The following is a 15,395-nucleotide window of genomic DNA, read 5'->3' on the forward strand; positions in this document are numbered from 1 at the left end:
CAATACACGCTACTGCTTCCCCCTACTACCCGAGCACAGGAACAGGAACGGTCATTAATACACGCTTCCGCTTCCCCCTACTACCCGAGTATAGGAACAGGAACGGTCATTAATACACGCTACTGCTTCCCCCTACTACCCAAGTTTAGGAACAGGAACGGCCATTAATACATGGTTCCGCTTCCCCCTACTACCCGAGTATAGGAACAGGAACGGTCATTAATACACGCTAGTGCTTCCCCCTACTACCCGAGTATAGGAACAGGAACGGTCATTAATACACATTATCCGTTTCCCACTGCTTCCCGAGTATGGGAACAAGAACGGGCAAAAATACAGCGAGTGTCGTTGATCGCTTTTTGTCACCAATACCTCACCAGTAGTGAAAGCGGATGAATCTAAGAATTGCTTACAAAAGAGATTAAACCTGCCCCTAGCTGTGGATATGCAAGTATCTTATCCGCTACACATGTACAAGCCAAACACGTACGTGAACGTGAGATCTGCGGCCTCCGTGGCCGAGTTGTTACCATTCTAATGCAGAAGACTTACCCATGAGACTCTCACCAGTGAGATCGGTGTGAGTTTAAGTTGTGAGTTTAAGCTTACTGTGGCTTCCTTTCCCGCCATGCGTGGGAAGGACTACCGGCAATGTGCGAAATGTAGAGGCTTTTCTCCCACTATAATGCTGTTTGACGTCACAAAAATGAAATATTTTGGAGTTCGGCGTAAAACACCAATTAAATAGACAAAAGTAGCAAAAAATGCTTGGAGGATGTAATACCAGGTACTGTATACAACGTAACAAGGCTTAACTACGAGTCTCTACTGTATTTATTTACCTATTTATTCGTTATTTTGCGCCGTACTCAAGAATATTTCACTTGTACGACGAGGAGCATTATGGTGAGATTAAACCGGACAGAGCCGCTGGAAACCAACGAACTCGAAAAATATATTTATTAAAAATTCGAGTTCGACAGCACTAGAAATACCCACATTGAACGGCGTATATATAAATATCGGAATTTAACCCCAGGACTAAAACGTATCAAATATCAAATCGCACACTAGCTGTTGTCACGGTTTTGATTCAGATCAGATATATACTTCCAACCTATGAATCTAACCTATGTTTTCTTCCTTGGCTGTCCTTACTTGCATGGGCTTACCGATGCGTTTCTTTGTGAGAACCCTTGTGCGGACAAACTCTAGAATTTGTGATAAGTGGATGTGTGGATTTGTGATGTCTGATAAGTGGATGTTATATCTTAATGCCATTAACGAGGCCCTTCTCTGTTACAAAGAAAGGACTGTCTTCATTTATAAAATAAACTTCACCAAACATCATTAATGAAATGAGGCTAGGCCTTCAGTCGAGTCATTGTGGTCTAGCAATGTCTGCTGCAGCTAGCTGAGCTACTTTTTTTTTTACTTTTAGACGGACTTGTCAACAACATAAAGATAGCCCATACCGCCGAGGAGGAAAAAACTACACACTTGGCTGCATTTGCAACCTTTTCTTTAACAGTTCATGGAGACGGGTTTACTCGCGGTTGCTGGACGAAAACACAAAATTTCTAGGATATAAAAGAGGCACTGGCTTGTAAAGCAAGTATTGTGTGTCCTTAGAAAAGTTGGTTCTTGCAAACCTGGTTTTGGTTTATATATAGTGAATATAGACTTGATTGTATAGTGACCTCGCTGACGTGAAAGAGGTCAGCCAGAAATACCAGAGAGCCTTCGGTCCCTGATTTCTGATTGGCTCGCCCACATAGAGCTCTGTCTTCACAACTGTTTACCCTTTAGGTCAACTGTTCATACTTACCGTGAAACGGGCTAAGACTGACTTTGCCATGACAGTCGGCGGATCAACAATTGGCGTGTAATACAGTGAAACGAACTAACTAACTGGCGATGGCGTCCAGAAGGGGGAGTAACACCTTTCCTGGCAAGTCTCAGAACAGTAATGAACAGGTAGGTGGTTCAATGACAGTGGTCAGTGTTAACAATATTTAAAAAAAAAAGAAAAAAAAACAACAGCGGGTGAATGAAAACGATAAAGTAAGATAACAAAAGAGACGAAAGATGTGATTTTATTTACCTCCATGATATTATAGCAAAGATACGCGTCATCATAGTAAAGCCAGAGTCATATATTTGAAACCCTTTTATTTTTTTTACAAGGATCTTCTGCGACATGAACTTACTTGCCTGTCGTGGATAGCCGTAGTCAGATCCGTACTGCTTCGTAATCGTTCTAAAATGTTCTTATATGCGCCCGAAAAGTTTTTAAACTGTTTAAAGAGTGTTTTTTTATTCCTAAAATCGTGGTCAATTCGTGGGAATTTAGATTAGTAGTTATTTGTCTGCTTTCCTAAAAACATCGTGGAGACAGACGGGCTTAAATACGACTCTTGCAATGTTGCGACAGCTTTGTAAGCCAGGCATCAACTGGTTGCACAGAGGCATTTAACTGTGACCAGATTCATTTATTTCGACTCAAACCCGGCGGCATCACTCTTCATCGCACACACACAGTGACATTCATGGTGTGCCTGCTAACACACACGCAGTGACACCCGTGTTGTATCCGCTATCACACACATAGTGACATTCATGTAGTGTCCGCTATCACACACACAGTGACACTCATGGTGTGCCTGCTACCACACACGCAGTGGCTTTCATGATGTGCCTTCTACCTCACACGCAGTGACATCCGTGTTGTGTCCGCTATCACAGACATAGTGACATTCATGTAGTGTCCGCTATCACCCACATAGTGACATTCATGTAGTGTCCGCTATCACAGACACAGTGACATTCATGTAGTGTCCGCTATCACACACATAGTGACATTCATGTAGTGTCCTCTATCACACACATAATGACATTCATGTAGTGTCCGCTGTCACACACATAGTGACATTCATGTAGTGTCCTCTATCACATACAGTGACATCCGTGTTGTGTCCGCTATCACCCACATAGTGACATTCATGTAGTGTCCGCTATCACAGACACAGTGACATTCATGTAGTGTCCGCTATCACACACATAGTGACATTCATGTAGTGTCCTCTATCACACACATAATGACATTCATGTAGTGTCCGCTGTCACACACATAGTGACATTCATGTAGTGTCCTCTATCACATACAGTGACATCCGTGTTGTGTCCGCTATCACACACATATTGACATTCATGTAGTGTCCGCTATCACACACATAGTGACATTCATGTAGTGTCCTCTATCACACACATAGTGACATTCATGTAGTGTCCGCTATCACACACATAGTGACATTCATGTAGTGTCCGCTATCACACACATAATGACATTCATGTAGTGTCCGCTATCACACACACAGTGACATTCATGTAGTGTCCGCTATCACATACAGTGACATCCGTGTAGTCTCCTCTATCACACACGGGATGACATTCATGTAGTGTCCTCTATCACATACAGTGACATCCGTGTTGTGTCCGCTATCACACACATATTGACATTCATGTAGTGTCCGCTATCACACACATAGTGACATTCATGTAGTGTCCTCTATCACACACATAGTGACATTCATGTTGTGTCCGCTGTCACACATATAGTGACATTTATGTTGTGTCCTGTATCACATAGTGACATTCATGTAGTGTCCTCTATCACAGACATAGTGACATTCATGTAGTGTCCGCTATCACATACAGTTACATCCATGTTGTGTCCGCTATCACACACATAGTGACATTCATGTAGTCTCCTCTATCACACACACAGTGACATTCATGCAGTGTCCGCTATAACACACATTGTGACGTCCATGTTGTGTCCGCTATCACACACTTATTGACATTCATGTAGTGTCCGCTATCACACACATAGTGACATTCATGTAGTGTCCTCTATCACACACTTTGTGACATCCATGTAGTGTCCGCTATCACAAAAAAGGTGACATTCATGTTGTGTCCGCTATCACACACATAGTGACATTCATGTAGTCTCCTCTATCACACACGGGGTGACATTCATGTAGTGTCCGCTATCACACACACAGTGACATTCATGTAGTGTCCGCTATCACACACATAGTGACATTCTTGTAGTGTCCGCTATCACATACAGTTACATCCATGTTGTGTCCGCTATCACACACATATTGACATTCATGTAGTGTCCGCTATCACACACATAGTGACATTCATGTATTGTCCTCTATCACAAGCACAGTGACAACCATGTAGTGTCCGCTATCACATACCGTTACATCCATGTTGTATCCGCTATCACACACATAGTGACATTCATGTAGTCTCCTCTATCACACACGGGGTGACATTCATGTAGTGTCCGCTATCACACACATATTGACATTCATGTAGTGTCCGCTATCACACACGGGATGAAATTCTTGTAGTGTCCGCTATCACATTCAGTGACATTTATGTAGTGTCTGCTATCACACACAGTGACATCCATGTTGTGTCCTCTATCACACACACAGTGACATCCATGTAGTCTCCTCTATCACACACATAATGACATTCATGTAGTGTCCGCTATCACACATATAGTGACATTCATGTAGTGTCCTCTATCACACACATAGTGACATTCATGTAGTGTCCGCTATCTCACACAGTGACATTCATGTAGTGTCCGCTATCACATACAGTGACATCCGTGTAGTCTCCTCTATCACACACGGGATGACATTCTTGTAGTGTCCGCTATCACACACAGTTACATCCATGTTGTGTCCGCTATGACACACGGGATGACATTCATGTAGTCTCCTCTATCACACACGGGATGACATTCTTGTAGTGTCTGCTATCACACACATAGTGACATTCATGTAGTGTCCGCTATCACACACATAGTGACATTTATGCAGTGCCAGCTATCGCACACATAGTGACATTCATATAGTGTCCGCTGTCAAACACATAGTGACATTCATCTAGTGTCTGCTATCACACACATAGTGATATTCATGTAGTGCCAGCTATCACACACATAGTGACATTCATGTAGTAGCTGCTATGACACACAGTGACATTCATGTAGTGTCTGCTATCACACACACAGTGACATTCATGTAGTGTCCGCTATCACACACATAGTGACATTCATGTAGTAGCTGCTAAGACACACAGTGACATTCATGTAGTGTCCGCTATCACACACACAGTGACATTCATGTAGTGTCCGCTATCACACACATAGTGACATTCATGTAGTGTCGTCTATCACACACATAGTGACATTTATGTAGTGTCCGCTATCACACACATAGTGACATTCATGTAGTAGCTGCTATGACACACAGTGACATTCATGTGGTGTCCGCTATCACAGTCATTCTTAGGTTAATATTGTGTATCACATGTGCTATGAGATTCTTGTTTTGTTGACTATTTCAATCGCATAAAGTTTCATGGAGCGCCTACTTTCAATCTCGTGAAGAGGTTCGTGTTGTGCTGCTAGCAGTGGCCCCTCTGTATTTCGGTCAGTCGGCTTTGTTGGTTTGCTAAAGTGACGGCAATCATTAACTCATCTGCATTGGGCTGTGTTCAACTTCACTGAACCACTGACCATTACAGCCTTGGCAAGAAACCTCATCATTAAAGCCACACACGCCAACACTCGGAGAACGTGTTGCGGAATGAATATACAGGTAACGCTAATGAACTGACCACGCAAAGATTAATGCCGATTTTCCCTTGGCATTTCGCTGTTGGGAGTAAATATTCCCAAATATACCAAAATGTACGAGGTTCGTTACAAGGAATGTGGGAAACTTGGCGCCAAATCCTTTCGGCATGTCAACATTGTCGTGTGCTCATGAAAACAAAATGTGTTCCAGCTGGCTTATGCGTATCGTAACTATAGTCTTCAGCAATCTGAAGTCATTCTGTATACAATTCCGACAGTAATTTTCTATATACGCTTGAACACATCATAGAAAGTGAAACAAAAACAGCGAGGGCAGTGTGATAAATGACAAATGGTGACACGTAACCGGTGAAATCTGGCCTCTTGTCAGTTTACTTAAGGTTTCATCCTAACTGTTAGTATAAATGCTTTAAAAGTACCAACTTATACGTCCCCAGAGAATGACAAATTGCATTACATGCGCTTGACTTCAAAGAGGAGAGGGAAATCAGCGAAAATCAACACTGAGAAAATATTAATTACATTTCATAATTTGGGGCATGCAAATATGCCTGGACTGATTTGTAACCGGATGAAGCCTGTATCCCGGGAGAGATAAGTCATTATTGGGTTAGTACCCATGCGTGGTCCTTGTGCCGTGATAGGAGCCTGCTTGGTTAAATGCCCTGCTCCCCAGGGTCATCGGCCGTGATTGTTATTAACACTCTTTTATCTTGTCCGTGAGTGATTGCCGATCAGTAGTAGGTTACAATTCGTTATGGCCGCGGTAGGTGACGTGATCGTACAGTTAGCTTTTTATTGATCCACATGCTTACTGAATTTAATGGAGCCTACATTCCTAGAAGTAATGTTAATTAACCTCAGCATAATATCATGGTTTCTAAGTGATGCTAGAATAGATTCTATTATTACAAAATATTTATTTATTTGATTGGTGTTTTACGCCGTACTCAAGAATGTTTCACTTATATTACGGCGGATAGCATTAGGGTGGGAGGAAACCGAATAGAGCCCGGGGGAAACCCACGATCATCAGTGTTACAAAATATCCTGTTGTTTGTATAACACATTAATCCGTTACACCAACAAAAGTGTTCTGTTGAAATAAAAGAACAAGTCTGTCACATAGCTAGGGATGCTATGGAGCGTTCATTTGGTGTTTAGAGTTTACATGAACAGTTAGAATAAAATCTTAAAAGAAGTAAATTGACAGGAAGCCGAATTTCATCGGTTACATGCGATAATTTGCCTGTTATCACACTTTCGTCGCTGATCTGTTTTCACTCTTTAATCTGTAGTCTTTTATTATGTTTATCTCAAAAAGTATTAGGTGTGTCACGTGCCATTTGTCACGTGTATTACATATGTTCATGATAAATCACATGATACACGTGTGTAAGAAAAATAAATTGTCATGTGTCACGTGTATTGTATATGTTTGTGATAAATCGCATGATACACGTGCCTAGTGCATTTTGGGTACTCTATGTATCTATCATACTGTAGCTTGCGTAAAACTGGGCTTTAAGGGGCTAATTGTCTCCATACGTGCATGGCTTACCCAGGTGTTAATCCAGAAGACAAACGGTTAACAGAAATTCCAAAGAAGCCAGTTTATTTTGTATGTCCTGAAGCCGGAATAGCGTTCCGAATATTATCAACACAGTAACCTCCCCTTATCCAGAGATTGGCTGTTGACTGGATCGAAATTTTCAGCCGAATGACTGGCTGGACTTGTATAGGCCTACGGTGCAAATAGATAAGATATTTAAGCGTTCCATGTTCTGTTCATGACACTGATGAATTGCTAAGGCTTAATCACTAAATGCACAGGATATTATAGAGCTAGGATGCTTAAATGGCATTTGAAATAAGCCTGTTATTTTTATACCTGTGTGCCTGACGAACGGATATTAATATGTTTTGTGGGTGTATTATAGGTGGTGTATTGTACCCCGTTACCCTACTGGCTTGTACCGAACAGTAATCGCCACGGTCAGCTTTGAGTAAATCGATTGCGGATCAATGTTTATTGATATGTTGAAAATGAAACAGAAAAATAAATTAATTGTCAACTATTATGAGCAAGCAAATCGATCGCTGTAGGGCTTTGGCGTTAAGCACCATACACGGCCCGTCAGCATTAATGGAACAGTTCTGTCAAGGGCATTTGTAACAGTTTGCTTTAGATCTCCTATGTTTTTTCAAGCTAGAGGCGGACGTCAAAGCGGATGCTCTAACCCCGAAAAAGGATGTTCCACTAGATTTACAGCGAGAAATGTAATATTAGGGGACAAGGGGATAAAGAACGAAAGTGAAAAAACGTCACATTTAACGCCTGCTCTTTAGGTCCAGAATCATTCCAAATCTTGTCATGCTTCATTTTCGAGCCGTGGCTTACTCACAAAAGAGGTTGGGAGAAGAAATGATGAACGACAGACACATGCTGGAATTCTATAGCAGTAGTGCTGTACGGCGTCAGCGCTATATAGTCTTGCCGTAACATGAGCGTTGGCGCGAGCTAATGCGACTCCAATCGAAGGTCAATGGAATGTCATTGAGCTGAGTACAGAGTCGTGTTGTGTTGCCTCATGTCTTGTGTGTTTATTAATGACGCTCAGACTAAAGTAGAATTCAAGAACTATACATCCGTGGCAGACGCAGTGTCCAGAATGCAATGCGATGTAAATCCGCGTTTCGCTGTCCTAACGTATTTCTGTACAGTTTTAATATCCCATGGCCTCGCCCCCCAGGTTGCATCTGTTCCCAGTGCTAGTGGTTAACAGAGCAAACACTGTTCAGCAGAACTGCCAAACTCCCGCGGGACACCATCGTTCTCTAGAATTCTGTTCCAGGTATTTTCTCTTCTTCAAACATCACGTCCGCGGAACTATTATGTTATTAATGCCAGTAGCGCCATCGTAGTCGGACGTTAGCTTGTCGTCTGATGCGGCAGTGATTTTCGTGGTGACCAATCACACGTCAGGACACATTTTAATGGAATTGGACCATCAGAGAATGGAATAAGGTCGTAAACAACGCATGTGCGTCAGAATAAAATCCCCGCGCGGTTCACGTGTATATATGGCGACAAGCGGTGAGAGCAACTTTATTACCATTTCAAAAGGAATATGGTGTAGTATGTTTCTCTTGAATTGTGAAGGTCAGTATGGATGACTGTCCTTTGGAGGGAGCATAAATCCGGAAGTCTTTGGAAATGGCCTTCATTTTCAACAATTGTTGTAACGATGGCCCAGTCTAGTGCTGACTATTGGAAAAGATCTCCCAATACATCTGGACTTAATCTGTGCAATGGTGGATGGGCACGGATTACTTCACATATCTAGTTGAAACTTTCTTCTGTTTCCGATCGCCATTGTTTTTTCGTGAAGCTTGTTGATTAAAAAATTGAGATGACCCGGAAGCGGAAACAGCGCAGGTCACAGCGTGACAGAGGTGTTTCAAAGCTGAAGAGCCGTCTATTGGCGCCACTGACCAATCCGTTACGAGCATTCAGCAAAGTGTTTAAAAAACGAGTTCCAAATCTGGTGAGTAATGAACCGAAGCAAAACGAAAGAGATCATGCGCAGGAAAATTATATATTATATTTGAGTTTGCAATGAGAAATGTCTATATTTGTTATGAAGAGCGGGGCCCCCGTGGCTCAGTCGGTTAGCGCGCTAGCGCAGCGTAATGACCCAGGAGCCTCTCACCAATGTGGTCGCTGTGAGTTCAAGTCCAGCTCATGCTGGCTTCCTCTCCGGCCGTAAGTGGGAAGGTCTGCCAGCAACCTGCGGATGGTCGTGAGTTTCCCCCGGGCTGTGCCCGGTTTCCACCCACCATAATGCTGGCCGCCGTCGTATAAGTGAAATATTCTTGAGTATGGCGTAAAACACCAATCAAATAAATAAATATAAATAAATGTTATGAAGAGCATTATGAAATTAATTCGGATAGTTATAGTATATGATGACTCAGGAAACTATTTGAGGAACTGGGATCCAGAGTTTTATTTGACTTTTTTATTTTGTTTGTCAGTAAATAAATTAATACTGTGAATTTCAAAACGGTTATGTCCTTGTATGTCTTGAAAGCGCGAATATATTGTGAAAACAGTTCTGGTTTGTTTCATAGACTTTGCTAAAACGGTCATTTTTATTCGTTAAATTAATTATCAAGTACTGGGCCCTTGGCGATCAGCGCTGAATGATTAAAGCAACGAAACAGAACTGGTTGGCCCGGTATCAGTATGTAATGTGACTGGGTGGGGTGTCGTGTCTAGTGTCTTCGGCATGATACTTCAGTGACGGCAGCACTTTGGCGGCTTGGACTCTTCCTGTCACAAGAAAACACAGTATATGTACACACACCTAATGACTCCTCGTCGTCATACTGACTGAAGAAATACGGTGTGAAAACCCCACTACACATACATATATCTAGGCCTACACATGTAGATTGACAGGAAATTGCAGTTATCTACCGCACACTTACGTGACGACTCTGAATTCATTACTCGAAGCTTTACAGGACATATCCGGCACAACTGTGTGTAAAAGAGTTCCGTGTAGTCTTTATGTGGTAGAGTATATACCGGTCAAGAACATACATTGTATCCTCCCAGTCATCTAATCCAACCCACAACTGACACCGTTGTGATTTAATGTAACTGATAATGAACTGTCAGTAAAATGTCTGACAAAAACAGACTAACCTCACGAGACAGTATGTCTTATGCAAACGGTGTTATATTTCGATATAGTCTATCAGACTGTGGTTTTCATGTCAAATGAAATGCCAGGAATTTCCCATGTGTAGAATCAGAGTTGCGGAGACATCTGGACCTACACAATAACAAACCAACACGACAACCTCACGAGACAGTCTGATTTATACAAACAGTGAAATATTTCAAAGTCTTTATTTATCATATAATGAAAATACAGCATGGGGAGTAAACTATTTCTGTAAAGGCTTCAATAGCAGCAACTTACCCCCCCCCCCCCCCCCACCCGCCACACACACACTTAAGCACAACACACTCAAGCACCACGCCTTGGGCAAAATTTGGGTATTAGGCATCACATTGTGGCTTTCTGGTTAGATACAGAGTCAAACGCCTTCCGAAGCGTGGCATAAGAATCACTGTGACATTTGAACCTACATGATGCCAAAATAGGATATCCCAAATCTCTTAAACCCAAATCAGACACCCTCACTCATATACACAGTGTAATGTTTGGAAATACACCCGACTATGGCTTTCTGGTTGGATATAATGCCAAGAATATTCCGAAGTGTAGAATAAGAATTATATAGAGTGGCATTTGAACCTGCAAGGCACACAATATTGCATCGTGATGCACTAACCAAAATGGCGAAAACAACATTAAGCCACTACAAAGTGATAGGCCTACTGATTGTACAACGTGATTACATTCTAACGATTTTAGTGAAGTGAGTAGCAATGTGACGATGTAGGTATATAGTAGGATCGGATCGTTTAGTCATTCATGGTGCTGATGTTCCCCTCTTTCCCGTTACATGAATAGCTAAGATTTTAAATTAGGACAATCCGTACTCGAAAAAGAAAATCAATCTCAACACTCAGAATTTCACTGCTGCTTTTACAAAAATCGTGTATAACATTGATAGTGATGAGGAAATCCCTCCGGAGATACCTACAGAGTTTGTCATCTTGTATTATCTATGAATTTGGCACGCCAATTTTATATAAATATGTGTCACATAACGGAATGTGTCACATTCACGGCTTTTGTGTACCGCAGTAGTTTTGTCAGCCTAGTGCTGATACAGTTCCGTTTGTCTTCAAACAAGTTATTCCCCTTTGCATGTTTGTGTCAGACTGATGTACAAGATGCTGTCCCTTACATAGCTGAGTGAGAAAATCTTTGAGTCAGTGATTTTCGATATTGAGAGTATCCAAAGTCAAATAAATTTGAATGAATGACGCCATTTCTGCAATATTGAAACCATATCGTGGCGATCAAAAGTTATCGATGATGACGGAAAGACGCAAGGACTGTTTTATAGGCGTTTAAATTTAATAAGTATTCATGTCGTATGTCATGGAATAATTTGTAAGTTGTCGCTTAAAGAAAGAACATAAAGTATCCCACATATAAAGATCATAGCATAACTTTTTGTGTATTTATTTATTTAGTTATTTAGTTTATTTGTTACAGAAGTAATATTGCAATCGAAAGAAAACAAAATCGTGCAGATTGAGAAAATTTGAAAGAGCCGCCATGTTATCAATTTCAGTCTATCAGGGACGTGTTATAGATATAACCTGAGACGGCAGCCACTTCCGCAGACGTCTTATGTCTTGTTTTGCTTGATAATCACACATGCGTGAGGTTCGAATGACGCGACATTGTGCTTCCGGTTGCTTTCAAATGGCACATCCCTTGACCTCGTAAGAATTCTGGATTAAAATATGATTTATCGAGTTACCAAGCACCTCAGAAAAAAAGATTGTTGCCTCTGTTCCCTTTCTTCTTCCTAAGTGACTAAAGTTATAATACTGTTAGATGTCTTCTGTTTTAAGCAGTATATTTATTTCAGTTGCCCTTTGATGGCATGCGTACTTGTCCATACTTCCTACGATGAGATTTTACTTAGCCCTGTCGATATAAGAAAGAAACATACAGTTCTCTGCCTATTAAGGGCGAAAAGATGGATAGCAATACGAAATCATTCTTCCAAATCAACGGTTTTCAGCTTTAAAAGGATTGCCTTAAGCGCGAGGTCAGGCATGAAGCTAAATCGCCCTGGGCTGAAAGTCAGGTGATCTATTAACTGTATATAGTGTCTTTCAAGATTGAATACATGTTACTGAGAAAACATGGGGAAATTCATGGTCGACTTCTTCTCATTCGTCAAAATTATAGTATTATGTACGCACCTGAGATGCCCCCCTCCCCCTCCGGTGTGGCCTTGGTGACACTAAGCGGTCAACGAAGCTCGTTTGAAGGTTTATGCAGTCTAATGTTCGGTAACGCCCATTTGCCTTCCACCCATATGGTGTGTATGTCTGTGCGTCATTTACACGTGGGAAAGTACGTCATTAACATACCAAATATCGGTAACACTCCGGTTTCCTCCATTCATAAAATTGACAGTCATGTTATAAGTGAAGCATTCTTTAAAACGGTGTTAAACATCAATTAAATAGATATATAAACATAGGGGAAGGGGAAAATCTATCTTCTGCATGTTGTACCCCATACTGACAACGATGAAGCGTATCTGACGTAGTTTTCCAGCGTTATTTTTTTTCACCCATCGCTTTATTGTAGAATAATCCATAGTAAAATTCACCCGTGGTGGTAAATGAAAATAGTCTATGACGTCTAGCCGTCACAAATGATGACTACGAGTACATTACTAAATTCCCGAGTGCAAAGCAATGCTGTCAAAACGCTCCAGTTAAAGTTAAGAAAGATGTGTCAGTATTTGTGACCCGAAGACAAAAAACATTTTGGAGAACTGTGGTTATACGCAATATTACAATGTACTGCTGAAAGTAGCCCCAGTGTGACGTCATCATTTTGACCTTAATGGCGGACTGTAGGCTCGAGTGAGTTGACGTCAGACGGACTCCCATATTTTGTTGACATATAGGGGTTTTGCGTGTAAAGTTATGGTCTGAATTAGTCTCTCTATACCAGACCCTCCTAACCTGCCTATCACATTCGTATACATGCGGACATGCGTATACATACGCGAAAAAAGCCTTCGCGAAAGACTACGAATTTTCATTGGTTGAAGTTGGGGTGTGTCTTCTTTAATATTCATCATCAAGCAAGAACTGGCAAAAGTAAGATGTCGACCGAAGAAGTGCTGTTTGTTCGTTTCCCACTGCTCTTTAATGTCCTTGTAAATATCCCCCCCCCCTCTCTCTCTCTCGTTTGCAGGTTTCCTCTTTCCATATAGGCTTTTCTAAATTATTTAATCTCACAGAACATGGCATGCAGGCATAGCCCTCTTCTTTTACCACAACAACGTCAGGGAAGACGAAGTGGAAAGCGTCCAGGAGCGCCTTAGTCTTACTCTCCGCCGTTAAATCACGCCATTGGGCTGTCACAACACGATTATTCCCTCAGGATACCAGCTGTGCTAATCAAATTCTACAGTATACTTTGAAATCCACACAACCTTGCCATTGTTTTGGCATGGCCCTCGAATCGTATGATTGTCGTATATAGAGCTATAGGTGTCTGCACATGTAAAACTGTCATTTAATGTCTACGTATTCCCGCCAGGAGATAGTAGAATCGTTTCCATTGGTCGGCCAGGATTATGTTAAATAGCTATGTTGACGTCATCTTAGGCGAGATGTGCAGACTTTTCAGCAGAGGTTGAGTAAACTTACGGCTATGGTGCTCTGCACATGGAGAGTAGGCCTAAATGTAAACATTCTTGTAGTATCGGTATAGTAGGCCTACCTTTCAACAAGCTACGGCAGAATTTTGCTCTGGAGTTCCCTTTTCAAAGAAGATTTTCACGTTAAAATATATTTGTAATGGTAATGGTTGTTGAATCCATTTGGTGAAATATTTCAGATGAGATGAGTGAGGAAAATATTTGAAGTTTGCTATCTTGTGCAATGACAGAATGTCATAATGTATAAAGCTTCACAGATGTCTTTATTACTCATTTATAGCACGTGCTTATTCATTTTATCCCTCTGGTTATAGGCGTAAGTAAAATGTGGCTTACTGATGTGCACACAGCAGTATGTTAAAGCGGCACAAATAGTTAGAGATGCACAAACAAGTACGTATACTTTCGATGCCTCAAGCATGTAACACGCTAAATAACGTTACGCCTGAGCGAACGGCAATAGAGTGAATATATGACAGACGGAGGGGCAACTGCTGACTAAAGGCATACCATGTTCATTTCTACCATGAGCACGAGTCGTTGACAGCAAACAAAAAATAATCTTATAAAGCTGTATCTGCCTGATTCCAAACATTTACCAGGGGGTTACCGTTATGAGTGTACATTAATGAGCTTATTTATTTATTTATTTATTTATTTGAGTGGTGTTTTACGCCGTACTCAAGAATACATTAACCACTGACTTTATGACATGTGTCTGTATACGTTTAGTGCTTCAGTTGTTACATTAACGGGAAACTAACATTATGGGGGGTGGGGGGGGACATACACTTCATATCTAATCCACTGGGTCTAAGCGGTGAAGGGAATATTACTCATTACTAACAAGTTTTTGTTTCTTGTAAACGCTCGCATTTTCCTTGTGTAAAATCTTCAGGCCCAACATTCCTTTCCAACCATGCAATAGCATTAAGCCAACAGGAGACGTCATCGACCTTCATTGATTTCAGAAGAAGAGACACCGGTATCAGTTTTCAGTGATGTTGGGAAGAGAGAAGCTGCCATCAGTTTTCTGTGATATTGTCATAACATAAGCCGTCATCAGTTTTCAGTGATGTCGACCAAGGGATAAGCTGCCATCAATTTTCAGTGATGTCTACCAAGAGAGAAGCCGTCATCAGTTTTCAGTGATGTCGGCCAAGAGAGAAGCCGTCATCAGTTTTCAGTGATGTCGGAAAAAGAGAAGCCGTCATCAGTTTTCAGTGATGTCCGGAAGAGAAGAGTCATCTTCAGTTTTCAAAGATGTCTACCAAGAGAGAAGTCGCCATCGGTTTTC

At 41.4% G+C, this 15,395-nt stretch overlaps 1 protein-coding gene across 1 annotated transcript in view; it reads left to right on the forward strand.

Annotated features, from left to right (window-relative positions):
- Positions 1-1,872: 1,872 nt before the first annotated feature.
- Positions 1,873-15,395, forward strand: part of LOC135465855 (inositol 1,4,5-trisphosphate receptor type 1-like) — a 115,158-nt gene continuing 101,635 nt past the window's right edge. The window contains exon 1 of the mRNA XM_064743218.1: positions 1,873-1,977. Coding sequence (XP_064599288.1) covers positions 1,918-1,977 — 60 coding nt within the window. The 5' untranslated portion in view covers positions 1,873-1,917. The remainder of the gene's footprint in view (positions 1,978-15,395) is intronic.

This window comes from Liolophura sinensis, chromosome 5 (assembly GCF_032854445.1).
Source record: "Liolophura sinensis isolate JHLJ2023 chromosome 5, CUHK_Ljap_v2, whole genome shotgun sequence".
Taxonomy (NCBI): Eukaryota; Metazoa; Mollusca; class Polyplacophora; order Chitonida; family Chitonidae; genus Liolophura; species Liolophura sinensis.